Source organism: Drosophila navojoa, chromosome 2 (genome assembly GCF_054131105.1).
Source record: "Drosophila navojoa isolate 15081-1374.11 chromosome 2, UAZ_NAV_1.0, whole genome shotgun sequence".
NCBI classification, from domain to species: Eukaryota; Metazoa; Arthropoda; class Insecta; order Diptera; family Drosophilidae; genus Drosophila; species Drosophila navojoa.
The window spans coordinates 11,559,299-11,574,377 of NC_142890.1; the positions used below are offsets into that span (position 1 = coordinate 11,559,299).

Here is a 15,079-nt window from a genome sequence, read left to right on the forward strand (position 1 = left end):
TATTGTACGAAATCGGCTTGCAATCGATAATAACAACTGCACATCTCTAACAGCAACAACGCACTTTTCAGTAGCATCGTTGAAAATTCTGTCGCAGCAATAAACGTAAAATGTCTAGTTTTTCCCCAAATCAATTGCGCCAGTGTGCGCGATTTACGGGAACTGCTTGCACACCCGAAAAGGAACAGAAATTGCGCGAGCAGATCCACAGCGAACTGGCAAAAATTAAGTACTGCAGCAATCCCACATATTCGTGCAGTTTGATGCGCCTTGATGGCTATGAATTTTGCATTCGCCACATTCTGCGCGATCCACGCGCCAACTACCGCCAGTGCACACATGTATATCCTAACGGACGCAAGTGCGCCAATGCAGTACCCAAACTGGATACCAAAAAGGAGCAAATACTTACCACGCTTTGCTTCGAACACAACCGCCAGGCGCAGCTACAAAAGACGCACTCATCAGTGGGCCGCTTACGTAGCCGCGTCGAGACCAATGAGACGCTTCTCAATAATCTATCGCATCACGTGAATGTAGAGGACGTAAAACCGGAACTGCCCAAACCAGAACCGGACGATGATGAAATTGATGTTGTATCGCCGCATGTGACGCCTTTTGGTGAGTGTTGTAAAAAGAATGGTATAATAAGTAAGAGTAGCCCCCTGAAAAGGCTTTGAGTTTTTGCTGCAGCCAAAGGCTGTGTGCCCTATGTGTGCAAAATTTCATCTATAATATTTGAATACAGTATATGTACGCTAATTATTGTGCAAATAAGATCTATGTTATAAAAATTATGATTTTTCATTTATCTTGCAGTGAATCAGGATCACACGAATAGTATACCACAAGTTGTGTCCAACGTGCGCAAACGGCGTCGTGTTTTGGATTATGCCTCTGATAGCTCAAGCAATGACGGAGATCCGCCATGCTTGAGAAATACAGCAAAGGACTTGGAGTTCTATGAATCTGATTATGAGAGCGTAGACTCTGAGGAGGATGATCCACTTAAGTAAGTCAGCATAGACTGGCTCAATTATTTGCATATTAAATTTATATCCATTTGTAGGCATGCGGGCGTTTACACACGTGCGGAGGCAGTGCGTCTGTCAGAGATGAAACTGACCAAACTGCAGGGCTTGTACCGCGGGCAGATAACACATTTACAGCACATCTTGAAGCAGCGTCGTCGTACCTATTTACAGGATATACGACGCGAGCGCGAGACATACTGTAATTTATCAATTATTAGCGCTTCAGCTATTAGGTGAACTACTTTTAACAATCATTATATTGCAGGCAGCATTCATGACCAGCTCAAGGACACGCCGCACGAACGCAAGCTGTATGAGCAATTAAAGGCGTTGAATGGCTATCATCGTCGACAGGGCGTGGAAGCGGTCCTCTACAAAAAGATGAAAGAGAAGCGATCGCGCGATACTGTCATCTCAACAAAATCCTCCAGTCAACCGAAGTGCGTATTCACTGAAGGCGGCGTCAAGTGTGGCGAGCGCACTTTGCCATGTTGCAAGCATTGCCGTAAGCATATACTCGAGGACAAACGTCAGGTTTTGTATCGTGCCTGTGGTGTAGAGCGTAGCGGTGTCGTCTGCCAAGAGCCCGTTGCAAGCATATCAGAGGACTCGACATGTGTGCTGCATTTGAATGTTCCGGCGAAGCGCCAGTATATACAAAAGGTGCGTTAATTTAGAGGCTGAGCCTGCAAATACCTACTACCAAACTACCAATACCACTACCAATAGCACTACTTAGAGCATTAGCACTAAACGCATAAGTTCTGCGCCTACATTTTTGTAAATACTAATTGCATAAACATACATACATACATAGACACTACTCAATTCATACCAACGTAAATCGTAAAAACAAACAGAATTGATGGCTAGAGATTGCTATCGTTTTGGTCGATCAGCAATCTTCATTAGCTAGTAGTTACAACATTTATACACATATACAACTACTATATACTATAGTATAGTCCTAGCTAGACATACATACGTATATACATATATGTAAGTATTTCGTAGCGTTTAATGAACAAAAAGCTTGTGATCAATTTTTGAATAAAATACCGACATCTCACCCCCCTCCCCATCCATAGTTTTATGAAGTGCCGAGCATACCGTCGATCGAAAGTATATTTGCGACTGGCTTCAGCGATGATACTGATAAAGGTGATAGTGAACAGATCAATGAGTCCATTGACTCCAGCACTCAGAATGATCTGTTGGAGTTGAATGATATATTTGACTTTGGTACCGTTGAAGATTTGACCAGTGCTATTGATGAGAATTACGACATGTTGCTCGATATGGACTGTGGTGTTCTGGGGCTGGGGCTCGAAGATCCATATATAACCAATGATAGCCTTATTTTAGAGAATCAAGATCAAAATTGCAATCAAGATGAAGTCACCTCAATCAATGCAGTCACCCCGATCGATGCTGTTTCCAATGAAAACTCCAATCAAAGTGCAATTCAATCTGATCAGAACTTTGAATTCAATGAAACCGTCAGTGATATGTTGGGCGTTCTCGAGGGTATCGAAAATATGCCTTGGTTCGATGCACTGCTCAACTAATTGAAATTAACTAAATAACTGCATGTACATTTCTAACATCATTCATTAACAATATTGAAATGTAACGCAAATTCTAATATTCGTTAATTCTCATTCACAGAAATGCGAATCTGAGACCGAGGACGAAGAGCCGTCTTCCACTGCAGCTAAACGAGAGATCAAGATTGAGGAAAAGGAGCCAGAGGCAAATAAGTCTCTTAATATAACCACAGCCCATGGCGACCACAATCCGAAATATAGGAATAAGAATAAATGAATGCAGAAAACACTGTAAAAATGGTCGGGCATATAGTCAAATTTCGCAACATAGATTTGTCTCTAGTTTACTATTGCTAAATGTTATATGTAATTAGTTTAAATACGCCTAAGAATTTTATGAAATATATCTACGTGTTTGTTAGTTGAAAATTAGTTTAAATTTTGTGCTAAAATATCGGTTTTCTGCGCATCTCTAGTTGACAGGGTGTAAATAGATGTACACCCTGTGCGTGCACATAGCCTGCATTAGCCGAATTAATTATTGTTTATAATGTTGGTGGCTTTGATTTTATTAAATAAAAGCTAACTCAAGAGTTATTCAGTTATATTTTATTGCAATTATGAGGCGCCACCTACAGCTGAGTATTAAACAGGTTTGAGAAATTGTCAAGATTTTGACTATGTTTCTTAACAGGCCCAAAATTTCAGCTAACTGAAAGTTACATCAATGGACAATTGTCTCCGTTGTCGGTGGCTGAGAAAGCGCTGGCAGAGTCCACTAACCTGAAGACGTTGAACGCTTTTGTGTACATTGCAGCCGAACAGGCGTTGCAGCAGGCCAAGGAGTCGGTTCGCCGGTATGCGGAGCAGAAGCCACTGAGCTTTTTGGATGGCGTTACCGTGGCTATTAAGGACAATTTTTGTACAAAGAATATACCGACAACTTGCGCTTCACGGTAAATACTTTAAAATTTCTGTTGAAATGGAAGATGCTAGTAACTTAAAAATCTTTTTACAGCATGCTAAAGGATTTTGTGCCGCCTTATGATGCGACGGTCTGCTCGCGTTTAAAAGAAGCCGGCGCCGTTTTATTGGGCAAGACGAACATGGATCAATTTGCTATGGGTGCCGGCACAGTGGACTCAATCTATGGGCCAACCAAGAACATATGGAGTGAGTCCTTTAGTGAGGATAATTGGCGCATAGCAGGCGGTAGCTCAGGCGGTTCCGCATCAGCTGTTGCTGCTGGTTTGTGTTATGCGTAAGTTATTTTGTTTACATTTTTTACCCAATCTAACCTCAAACTGCAGCAGATGTAAGAACAATTGATAAAACTTGGTATTTTAGCTTAGCTCACTTTTAAAAAGCAAAGACAGTCATTGACAAATGAGTTCGTGCCGAAATATGTTGGTTTATTTACGCACATGAAACGCGTTCCGCTGTGGCCAACAGCATTTTCCATTACATAACATTCGCTTACAAAACAAACTAAGGGTTAGTTCACTAATTGTTTAAATAATAATTTCTGTTTGGCCGAGATCCTCGTCCGATGGCAGCACAATCTTTTCGGGATCCACATAATTGGGGCTAATCAAATCGACGCCCGCTTCTTCGCGGCGACGCAGCTCCAAAAAGCCCTCGCGTTGAGCCCAGTCGCGCAACTTAGTATCGGGTAAATAGGACCAATAAAATGTGCCCCACACAAGGCACAATGTGACTGCAAAGAAGAATGTCGATTTTGTTGCTTTGCGATCCTCAGCCTCAGTTTTGTAATCGAAGCCGTAGCTTATCCAGTTCTTTGGGTTGGGATTAGCAAAGTCTTCGGTCGTAACGCTGGCTGGTGCTGCAACCGTTTCATCCTTCTTGGGTGATGTTTTAATGCTGCGGCACAGGCGTACCGCTGCTGCCTGATTGAGCGCTGCGGAACGCTGCAGTGCCACGGCACGGCTGGTTAGGCGAAAGAGCGCAGACATCGCTTCAGTACGCTACAAATTATTCGCAATTTCACGTAAATATTTTACTTTGCGTTCGCTGATGGCGCAGTGTGACCGTTTCACAGCTGTCAGCTGTGCAGGTGTCAAAAAATGGGGAAATCAATATATCGATAGCTGCATTGATTTACAGATCTAGATTTATCGATGACTATACGAAGTAAAAACGAATTTATTTCAAACAAATTTATTTCTACTCCTGTTGCAGTGCGATTGGCTCTGATACGGGCGGATCAACGCGCAATCCCGCCTCCTATTGTGGCGTTGTGGGCCTGAAGCCAACATACGGTCTTTGTTCACGCTACGGTCTCATACCACTTGTTAATTCAATGGACGTGCCCGGCATATTAACCCGATCGGTAAGCGACTGTGTTGAGGTGCTTAATACCATAGCTGGGCCGGATGCACAGGACTCGACTACAATAAGAAAGCCATACAAGAAGCTACAATTACCAGAAATTGATCAAATTGATTTGCGTTCCCTGCGCATTGGCATACCCAAAGAATATAACTGCGAAGGACTTTCCTCTGAAGTCCTGGAAACCTGGACCAAGGTGGCGGACCTGCTGGAGTGCGCAGGTGCCAGTGTGCGACAGGTATCATTGCCTCACACTGCGGCCAGCATATTTGTATACTCCATACTGAATCAATGTGAGGTAGCCAGTAATATGGCGCGCTACGATGGCATTGAGTATGGCCACCGAGCAGCAGACGAGCGAAGCACTGAGCAGCTCTATGCACAGTCTAGAGCTGAAGGTTTTAACCAGGTGGTCAAGACGCGTATATTAACGGGAAACTTTCTGCTGCTGCGCAAAAACTATGACCATTACTTTGAGAAGGCCTTGCGTGTGCGTCGTTTGATCGCTGAAGATTTTACTAAAGTCTTTGAGCCACCGACAATCAAGGACCAAGTGGATATATTGTTAACACCCACAACGCTAACCGAAGCGCCTGTCTACAAGGACTTTGCTGCTCTGAGCAACCGTGATCAGTGCGCTGTACAGGACTTTTGCACACAGCCAGCCAATATGGCAGGAATCCCAGCTGTCTCGATACCCATACGACTGTCCAAAGCCGGCTTGCCACTTAGTCTGCAGCTGATGAGCAATAACCTGAATGAACAGCTGCTGCTTACAGTGGCTCGTTGGATCGAGGCACAGGTGGAATTCGATTGCTTAGAGAGTTTGCAGCGACATGCGGCATGCATATGAACTTAATTATGTAAATACAGTTTTCATTTAAAGTTGATGGAGCTCAAACTCATATTTCATTTAAGCTTAATTTTGGGGTTTATCAAGTTTGGTCTTACATTTCAAAATGTATTTTCGCGCTAACTTAACGATAGCTATTGCCAAAACCGTTGTCTTATCGATAGACTTACACTCTTATTAAACAGTATGGCAGCGCTGTAAATATGTCTAACGAGAGTAAATGTGCGGATTTGGTACAAATTCGACCTCCAACGCTACGCGGTTTAAGAAAATGTTCAAGTTGCGGTGCTATAAATGGCAGTCGTGCTCTCTTCTGTAGGAATCTTACGTGCCCCCAAAACAAAAACCAACTCGATGGAGTGCAGCTGGTTTGCCAACGTGCCGGTTGTGCCGTCTATTCGGTGCGGACCAAAGAACGGGATCCAGAGGCACAGCCGCGCAATTTTGTGTCCATTGAGGATGTGACATTGTCGTTACAACCGAATGCAGCCGTTGTTTCCAGCAAAGCAGTGTGTTATGTGGACGCGTGTAAGGCCAACAGCGACTGCCGGCACATCAAAGCCTGTCGCGATGGTCAGGATCAGATGCCCATGGCTCAGGTGTTCACCGTGTCGCGTGAGGTGCTCTGGAACCTGAATATTACGATAGAGCAAAAGCAACAGCTTTGGCAACAGTATAAGTCGGCCGAGGAGCAGGACCACTGGCCGGCAGTGCAGCGACTAAATGCAACTACTTTTGTGGTGAAATGCCAACGCTCGAACACGTTTCCAGCGGCGCATCTGCATGTGACCGCGCTGGCCAACGGACTCTCCACCAAGAAGGGCACATATGCGTGTGCCTGTCGCAAGCTAAAGATTATTGTAGAGCCCGACAACTCCCTGGTAATGCAGGATGAGATTTGTGATCATTTGCTTCTCGTGCTGGCTGGGATACTCAGTTCACCTCAGGGTAAGACGATCTATGGCAACTTTACGAAGAGTCTGCAGACATTTTGGATGCCAGACAAACTAGAGACACCTCTAGGCGAAACCACACACGACGATTTACGTCTAAGCCTGAGCATAATCCCAAGCGGCGATGTTGATCTCTCCGAGGACATATACATCTTTGATGATGAGTTCTGTGTAGCAGACACGGATGTAAGTCTGATAGAGTCATAAAGGTGCCCCAATTTACCAAGTTTCAATCTTACAGCTGCTGCCCATGCCAGAGGAGCTCTCTGATATCATATATGACATGGATTCGACGACTGCTGCACACAGCGTCAGCAACAGTTGTGCTCCCAACGATGCCCAGCTCTTGTCTAACTTCGATATATACGCTGAGCAGCAGCAGGATCAACATCTAGAGCTGACCGATTGCAATATTGAGCTAATGGATCAATATCAGCTGACCGACCAGATCGATTTGTGCAGCGAGGATATTGAGTTGCCGTTGGTCAGCGAGCCGTACAACATACTGACGCCTCAGCCTATCTATGCAAAGGCGCCGCCCGCAGCCACCAATCAGCTGCCCGCTATAGAGCTCCCCACGATTGCGGTCGTCAAGAAGGCGGCCATCAAAGCCTCTGAAATTGTGGATGAGGTCAAGACGCGCAAGCATCCGCCACTCCCAGCAAAACGTGCGCTCATTGTGAATGAGCCGACGTGTACAACTGTAGTTGAGGCTGTGGGCGTGGCTGTGCAGCCAGCGTTGGCATATGAGGCATGGCTGGACTATGTGATAGAGCTGCTCAACTCAACCATCGAGCCGGATCCTGCGCCTCAGCCGGCAATTAGCACGAGGCAAATACTGCAAACATTTCATGTGCACAAGGTGATAGCACTGAAGCACCTGTAAAGAGTAATTTATGCTTATTTATGGTTAAACTAATACTCGTACATTATAGGAAACATTCTCGCACTTAAGTAAGAGCTTCAGTGCGGGCATCAAACGCCGTCCCTTGCATCAAGTGGCAGTCATTGACTCTGGCAAGCACAAAGGTCTGAGCAAGTATGTCTGGCACTTCAGTGCCTCGCACACTGTGAAGCGCATCTTCAGCAGTCGAAATGTGTGTATAAGGTGTCTCAGCAGACTGAAAACTGGCGACTTACATGTGTATTTCTCTTTGAGCAGCTTAACTTGCAGCTGGAAAGGTGCTTTGAGCGCCATGCACTTGGACATTTTGTGCCGTATGTGAGACAGACGCCCACACAGGCATCAACACAGCGCAGACAACGCCCGGTGCATGCCAAGCTGCGGCTCTATATGGTTAAAATGGTCTTTGATGTCGAGCAGCAGGTGCAATTGAGATAGTCTGAAGAACTAGTTCATAGCAAGGCTGTAGTTGCAAGATAATATTCGGTAACCCAATTTATGGCAGCCACTTTCGTATTTAGAGATTCGTTTCTAATATTTAATATTTAATATAATATATAAAAAGCTAAAAGTCTTGCAAGTACATACGAATCTAGATGTGCGTTAGTTGCACATCTCTGCAGCCTTGCTATTTGCCATAAGCCTTGAACGTTATTTGCAATGCTAAAGCAAGTCTTAACTTACAGATAAGAAGCGGCCTATATATAAACTGGATTCCTGATGCGCTGCCTCGGAGCAACTTTGGCCAAATGGATGTGGAGTTTACGCTGGAAACGCGGGCGCCGACTTAAACATGGGTACTCTTTCAAAGTTTAAATCAGATTTTCTTTATTCATATTTCCATTCAGTTTAGTTTTATAAGTTTTTGGGTTCTTTTTATTTCATTTTTGTTTGCATCCATAGCAACTGTTCATTAGCTTATCCATAACTTAGGTGTACATAAACTTATATTCTTTCGATTTACTGTCGTATGTGGAGATACCTCTTTTGATCGCTACGCTGTGAGCGCTACTTGAAGCGTTCTCATGGCTATTTTACTGCCCTCTATATAACGTTGCTTACTTCACTTTGTTTCAGTTTGCTGTCTTCGCTGTTGATCTACTCTGTAATTCCCTTTTAAAAACTATGGGGCTGTATTCACGTATCCCTTTCGCTCTATGCTTAGCTCTAAAATCGTGGGTTATGCTTAGGTTAGTTTTTTTTTCTCGCTACATTTCAGCTTTCTTACTAAACTGTTTTCATTTTTTCGATTTTATATAATATTCCTTTTTTGTGATCTTTTTTTCTTTTGTTTTATACGCTTAAGTTTGACATTCATCACATTTATAAATTGCATAACACCGTCAATTAGATAATATATATATTAATATATGATTTGTGAAGGTAGTTAGTCTTGGAAAGGTTTCCTTGCTCGAGAAGTGTGTGCAGTTTTTTACTTTTTCTTTGCTTTTTAAATATTTTCTTTAGTTCGTCGGTTGTATTTTGTTTTTCTTTTATATTTCTAAATCATCTTCACATTGGCTGTCGAATTGCCTCAACTCGTTTTTGTTAAGGATTTCTTTTTATGTTTGGCTGTCAATTTACAAATCTTCATTCACACATTTAGTTTTTAATTTTCATTAATTTTTATCTGGTTTTTTTGTTTTTTTTTTTTAATAGTACATCCATTGTGTATAACTAACAACTAAATTGTGATTCATAGTTAAAATGCATTAGTTATATTTTAGTTTGAAAATAATATGGTCTTTCGTATATTACAGATGAAGCATTACAGTTGTTGCCTTTAAGTTATGAGAATTTACAAGCCATCTAAGTTACACATACATATGTATGTATATCTATGTATATATTTATAATATAATATAAAGATCGTATCTTAAATACTTAATTTAAATACAGTGCCTAGAGTTTTGATGCTCTATAACAAACAAAATATGAAAATTGGTCGTTAGGTTGAATTTTTTCTTAGGTTTTTATTTTATTTATTTATTTTTTTTTGTTATATGCTTTTTATAGAAATGCAGCTTGTTTTTGAGCGAAATAATATTAGAGTTAAGCTATACGGTTATACATTATAACTGAACTGAATCGAACTTTTGGTATACTCGAAATCGAAAGCAATTCAATAGTTTAGATACAATAATATAATATAAACAGTATACCTGCCTAATGATAAAGTGTACAAAAAACCAGTCTTTAAAACATGTTATCAGTAAATACATATACATATATATATATCAATACATATATGTATGTTCGCTTACACATGTATACATCTTACAGGACTTTTATCTTGATTCGACTCGACTCGAAGCATAATCGTGGGAATTGTGCAGCTGTTTAAAAGAGCTCAACTGTATTCATGCTATATACATATAATATATATACTTCAAGCACCCTACAATCCATTGAGAACTCACATCTATAGCCATGGCAATTCAATAGTGCAAACATCTATATTTTATTCAATTTATGACTCTGTACAATATGGGGAATCGGGCATTCGGAGCTGGGACACCCAGTGCTTATATCGTCTTTACGCCTTACACTCGCTCACTAAAGTGCCTTCGTTCATTCCTTGTCCATAAAAAAAAAGAGTGATGTGAGGAAGAAAATATTTGTTAATATTTTTCAATTGCATATTTTCATTTTTTTTTTCCACATTTATATATTTTAGTAATACTTTGCCTGCGATACGCTTTACATACAATTAGTTCTTAAATACTAAACGCTAAGCAGTTTTTCTTTCGTACGTTTCCATTTTTTTTACAATATTTATAGCATTGGGAGCCGGTCGAAAAGCTCGTCTTAAGTTCTATTTGCGATCTACACATCGATATATTTATTTACAATTGCGATGTGAGGCGTGTTTTCTACTTGTCGTTTCATTTGTTTTCCTTAAGATTTACAGTGATGTAGTTGTTTTTTAAGTGTGCTTCGATTAAATTTGAGAAAATATTTCTAGATATCTAGACGTGACATTGTGTATATATGCAAATTGTTACTTAAATATTCAATTTTCTTGTCTATTAAATTCGCATAATTTTCGCTACGATTTTTGTTTTGTTTTTGTTTTTGTTGTTGTTTGTTTTTGAAATTTTAACATGTTGCAATCGTTGTAATAATTGGAGTTGAGCGGAAAACAGTTATTGTTAACAGATTTTAGGACGGACATTGAAACAATTTAGCAAACAATATGACAATATTTGTAACGGTAACTGGCCTTATATGAAAAACACCTGATTTGAACTAATTAATTAGAGCATGGCACAAAAAGTACAACAAAGTTTCTTCCTATATATTTATAAATAAAAAGTAACTTTAATGGTAACTAAATTAGGGAAATATTTAATTTAGTTTTATTTATCTTTTTTTTCAAATTGGATTTTTGTGGTTTTCTTTGTGTGGGAACTATTCTGGCATTTTGTGCGTTTAGCTACATTTAAACATTATTATATTTGATAATATTCATAAATATATATAGATATACATATATTCATATTGAACCGTGTGCCTTGACTATTATTTATTTTTCTTTTGCTTGCGACTACTATAAGTTTTAGAAAATCGAAACTAATCATTGAATATAAATAATTAATAATGGTAAATCTTGTTTTCTTTTTCTTTATAGATACAAACAGCGTGATACGCCTTGCGGTGAGTTGCTCTAGAAACTCCAAAGTATATTTAAAGTAACTTAAGTAAAAAAGTAAAATATTAAATAAAATGTTAAATAATATTAAAAATAATTTAAAGGACTTGCTTAAAAGAACTAAGCAGATGTATACAATAATTATAATTAGTCATTAATTATATATTAAATGTATTTATATTTAGTTATATTTATATCATATTTTAGCATTTATAAAATGTTTTTTATTTTACTTTTATGTTTATTTCTAAGCTACAATATCTAAGTTTTGAGCATCTGTGACTGCTGGATTAAGCGGTTGTTGCAGGTTGTTGATGTTGTTGTTGTTGTTGTTGCACATGGTTGTTGTTGGTGTTGGTGGAGTGGCCATTGTTGGGTGGATCAGTTCATCAACATGTAGGCAGTTGGCATTTTCCAATTGTTGTTGTTGTTGTTGTTGTTGATGCGTGTTGTATTGTTGTTGGAGTTGGGTTTGTTGTTGTATCAGCGCGAGCATTTGTTGTTGTTGATGTTGTTGTTGGGCCAGTTCATCACAATTTACAGCAATTATTGGCGGCACATCGGCAGCATTGTTAGTAACAGTGGTAAAATTAGCATTAGTATGGGTTAAATCAGTTGTTGGTGTGGTTGTGGCTGTGGCGATTGTTGTTGGTGGTGGTGGTGTTGTTGTTGTTGTTGTTGTTGGTATTGGGACTGTTGTAGATGTTGTTGTTGTTGTTGCTGTTGGATTGGGCATGTCATTGCTGGGTGTGGGTGTAATGGATGATGGAGCAACTGTGGGTGGTAACAATGATGAGATGGGTAATAAGCTAGAATTAGTATTTGCTGTGACTGGTGTTGTTGGTATTGTTGGTGTTGTTGTTACTGCTGCTGCTGCTGCTGCTGCTACTGTTGCTGTTGCAGTTGCAGTTGCAGATGTTTCATTTGTTATTTCAGTAGCTGTTGCTGTTGTTGTATGACTATGACTAATGAGATTTGACTGCTGCTGCTGCTGCTGCTGCTGTTGTTGCTGTAGCTGTAGCTGTTGTTGTAACTGTTGTGTTTCATGTTGTATTTGCAGCTGCAGCAGCTGCTGCTGCTGCTGTGCAAGCAACAGCTGTTGCTGTTGTTGTTGTTGTTGTTGGTGTATAATATTACCATTGCTGCAAATTTTGCTATAGAGATCCGGCGTGGCCGTTGTCACATCCTCGAATTCCGTGCGCAGCGCCGTGCGCTTCAATAAATTGAGATTGCCTGGCAAATAGGACAGTATATTGTAGATGAGGCGTATATCCTCGCTGGAGGTCCAGACGCCGGGTCGCTTGTTATGATACAGCTTCGCATACTGATACACATTCGCCGTATTGCAATACTCCATCTCGATGGCCAGCGAGGAGATGGCGCAGAAGGTACACGCCTGGGCGCCGCCATATCTGAAAGGAATTCGGAATGTGAAGGAATCCAACTTGCTTAAGACCTAACTCTCTCGCTCACCTGTCGACCACAACAATGGGTCCGTTGCGATAGTCATTGCAGCGCTCATGCACATCGACGATGAAGTCATAGATGCTATTCGGATTGGACATCTCGGGCCAGCTGGGGCAATGGAGCATTTTGACACTGAGCTCATAGTCGTCCTGTATGGACTGGATGACAAAATCGCGGCTTACATAGTCGCTTTTGTTGACTTTGTTCAGGAATTTCACGCGATAGTAATCGCTCTCGATGGGCGTGGTCTCATCCGGCCAGAACTGGGCAAAGTTCTGCAATGAATGGAGTTTAGTGTCTGTGTTCTTATCGTGCGTAGACGAGCTTACAATATCATCCAGCGAGGAGAGCAGCACAATGGTCTGTGCATTGTGGTCCCAGACCATTTGCCAGAAGTCCTTTATCGTGTGCGACATGGGATGTTGGGTGACAATGAAGTCACGCAGTCGCCGGAAGCCATGCAGCCACGAGGCGTTTATGTAATCGCTGCCATCCTCCCCCGGCTTGGGTGTCAAATGGACGCGACTGCCCTCAATGGGGAAGATGGCGCCGCGATTCTTAATCGAGTTCACCTGCTTCATGGCGGAGGCGATGTGTATGTCCTTTGTCTGGAATTGTATGATGTTCTTATACTGCTGCTCCAAGTACGGAGTGCAGTTCTTGAGCTCCTCGACTTGCTCTGCTGTCAGATTGGTCTCCCCGGAGGCGATCGCCTCGACGAGTGCATCGTGCAGGAATATATACTGCTCCTCGGTCTGGACAAGAAAGTTTCTCTGGGCGCGGATGTGACGCAAGAAGCCAAACACATTCACAATCGACTTCTGCTGGATCTGCTTGAGCATGGCGTCCAGCACAATGTAGGTGCCAGTGCGACCGACGCCAGCGCTGCAAGTGAAACAAATGGAGTCCAGTTAATCAGGTCCAAGCATATTCATTCTTATAGCCAGCACTCACCTGCAGTGGACTACGATTGGACCCGCATCGGGGGGATTGGCAGCTGAGGACTTCTTGATGAAGTTCAGCACGGGCAATGGATGATCCGGGGTGCCATGATCCGGCCAGTTGGTATAGTGATATTGATAGACAAGTTTCTCCAGATTGCACTGCTTCTTCTTCTTCAGCTGAAATGGAATTTGTATTGAGTTTAAATGCAATAGGGAAACTCTTTGAGTTACCCACCTTGAGGTGCTTGATTTGCAACGTGCGCACCGTGTACGTGGACATGACCTCCTCCTCGACCAGCTTCACCTGTATAACGCCGTAGGTCTCGACGCCATCCTTCGGCCAATACATATCGCACTTGCGCCGTCCGCGCTCCACCAAATTGGTGATCATGACGATAATGGCCACGCGCTGCTCCCAGATCATGCGCCAGAAGCAATCGAAGGTGTCGGGCAAGGGGCCCTGGGTGCCAATGAAGGCGTGCGCCTTCTGGTATCCGTCGATGAAGTTGGCATTGATGTAGTCCAAGTTCTTCTTCTGGCCAGGCGTGGGATGCAAATGGACGCGACTGTGATCGTCTGCAGAGACAGAGGGAGAAAGTATTTATAAATAGATCTCATATTCTCTGTAATCTATGCACTTACAGGCTGTAATGTTGAGATAGCGATTCTTGCGCTTGTTCTCCGGATGCTGCGAGTGCTCGCAGGCCAGATCGTCGGTGACGCACTCGTTCTGAATGGCCTCGTATTCGCGACTGAAACCAATATCCCCGTCCGCATGCAGCGACGCCACATGCTTAGCGAATTCATTTACGGGCACCGCCGCACGTATCTCATCTCCGATCTTGACGGGCACCTCCCAGTCCACCTGCGGCGCATTGGGATGATGTGGCGGATCGTCCAGGTAGTAGTAGGCCGCATGGAAGCACTTTCTGCTGAAATGAGTTAAGCCACAAAAGATCAAGTGTTAATTAATCAAGTTTTTGTTTGCAGCTTACGTAGCGTTAAGTTTCATATAGTATATACGTACATATATAATGGGGGTTTTTACAGATTACAGTTAGATAAGATTGAGTATATACTATAGGTATATTAGTTGGCAAGGTTAAGATTGTACCTTTATATAATATACAAATATATGCACGTACTTTCAGATGGGAAACTTTTTTTTTTTGAGAATATCAGAGTTATATAGAGCCACAATCAGTTTTCACATTTTTTATCAGTTCGTCATACCATATAATAATTTATTATATTTAGCTCCTTAGCTATATGAACAGCTTCACTTGCAGTTCAATCAAAACTACCTTAAAGCGAAGGTAACGAATTTCATTTGAGTGTTCCAGCTTTATTATTGGTCCATTTCAACGTATAGACCA

The 15,079-nt window shown here is 41.8% G+C and overlaps 5 protein-coding genes across 17 annotated transcripts in view; 3 read left to right on the forward strand and 2 right to left on the reverse strand.

The window, feature by feature from the left end:
- The first annotated feature begins 21 nt into the window (after positions 1 to 21).
- On the forward strand, positions 22 to 3,010 carry dgt1 (KAT8 regulatory NSL complex subunit dim gamma-tubulin 1). 2 transcript variants are annotated; one of them, XM_018111819.3, is made up of 6 exons: positions 22 to 621; positions 820 to 1,012; positions 1,070 to 1,233; positions 1,300 to 1,697; positions 2,123 to 2,626; positions 2,703 to 2,844. In XM_018111819.3, exons 1-5 carry the CDS (start codon positions 111 to 113, stop codon positions 2,600 to 2,602), a joined length of 1,746 nt encoding a protein of 581 aa, XP_017967308.1. In that variant the 5' UTR covers positions 22 to 110; the 3' UTR covers positions 2,603 to 2,626; positions 2,703 to 2,844. The 2 variants fall into 2 exon arrangements, with proteins under 2 accessions (XP_017967308.1, XP_017967309.1); XM_018111820.3 differs by lacking the exon at positions 2,123 to 2,626 and having other exon boundaries at positions 24 to 621; positions 2,703 to 3,010.
- Positions 3,011 to 3,076: 66 nt separating this feature from the next.
- Positions 3,077 to 5,820, forward strand: GatA (glutamyl-tRNA(Gln) amidotransferase subunit A, mitochondrial). The gene is made up of 4 exons (XM_018111821.3): positions 3,077 to 3,234; positions 3,290 to 3,537; positions 3,600 to 3,842; positions 4,781 to 5,820. The coding sequence occupies exons 1-4, from the start codon at positions 3,202 to 3,204 to the stop codon at positions 5,781 to 5,783; spliced, it is 1,527 nt and encodes a 508-aa protein (XP_017967310.1). The 5' UTR covers positions 3,077 to 3,201; the 3' UTR covers positions 5,784 to 5,820.
- NP15.6 (NADH dehydrogenase [ubiquinone] 1 beta subcomplex subunit NP15.6) lies at positions 3,973 to 4,663 on the reverse strand. Its single transcript, XM_018111829.3, has one exon. It carries the CDS (start codon positions 4,552 to 4,554, stop codon positions 4,093 to 4,095), a length of 462 nt encoding a protein of 153 aa, XP_017967318.1. The 5' UTR covers positions 4,555 to 4,663; the 3' UTR covers positions 3,973 to 4,092.
- A 34-nt stretch (positions 5,821 to 5,854) lies between the features above and the next one.
- On the forward strand, positions 5,855 to 13,034 carry LOC108659077 (uncharacterized protein C2orf42 homolog). 3 transcript variants are annotated; one of them, XR_016196423.1, is made up of 6 exons: positions 5,855 to 6,922; positions 6,978 to 7,598; positions 7,672 to 7,833; positions 7,899 to 8,063; positions 8,327 to 9,468; positions 11,282 to 13,034. XR_016196423.1 is itself a non-coding variant. In XM_089257571.1 (6 exons), exons 1-5 carry the CDS (start codon positions 5,987 to 5,989, stop codon positions 8,429 to 8,431), a joined length of 1,989 nt encoding a protein of 662 aa, XP_089113697.1. In that variant the 5' UTR covers positions 5,855 to 5,986; the 3' UTR covers positions 8,432 to 8,437; positions 11,282 to 13,034. The 3 variants fall into 3 exon arrangements, 2 of the variants coding, with proteins under 2 accessions (XP_089113697.1, XP_089113693.1); XM_089257571.1 differs by having other exon boundaries at positions 8,327 to 8,437; XM_089257567.1 differs by having other exon boundaries at positions 8,327 to 13,034.
- The window catches only part of Ptp99A (Protein tyrosine phosphatase 99A), a 138,180-nt gene continuing 132,748 nt past the window's right edge, over positions 9,648 to 15,079 (reverse strand). For 6 of the 10 annotated variants that reach the window (XM_089257507.1, XM_089257505.1, XM_089257523.1 and 3 more), the window contains 6 exons: positions 14,346 to 14,635; positions 13,939 to 14,279; positions 13,714 to 13,880; positions 13,089 to 13,644; positions 12,766 to 13,034; positions 9,648 to 12,704 (listed from right to left, as the gene is read on the reverse strand). In XM_089257507.1, the coding sequence (XP_089113633.1) occupies positions 11,540 to 12,704; positions 12,766 to 13,034; positions 13,089 to 13,644; positions 13,714 to 13,880; positions 13,939 to 14,279; positions 14,346 to 14,635 (2,788 nt within the window). In that variant the 3' untranslated portion in view covers positions 9,648 to 11,539. The remainder of the gene's footprint in view (positions 12,705 to 12,765; positions 13,035 to 13,088; positions 13,645 to 13,713; positions 13,881 to 13,938; positions 14,280 to 14,345; positions 14,636 to 15,079) is intronic. The other 4 variants (XM_018111807.3, XM_089257525.1, XM_018111805.3 and 1 more) reach the window with 4 other exon arrangements.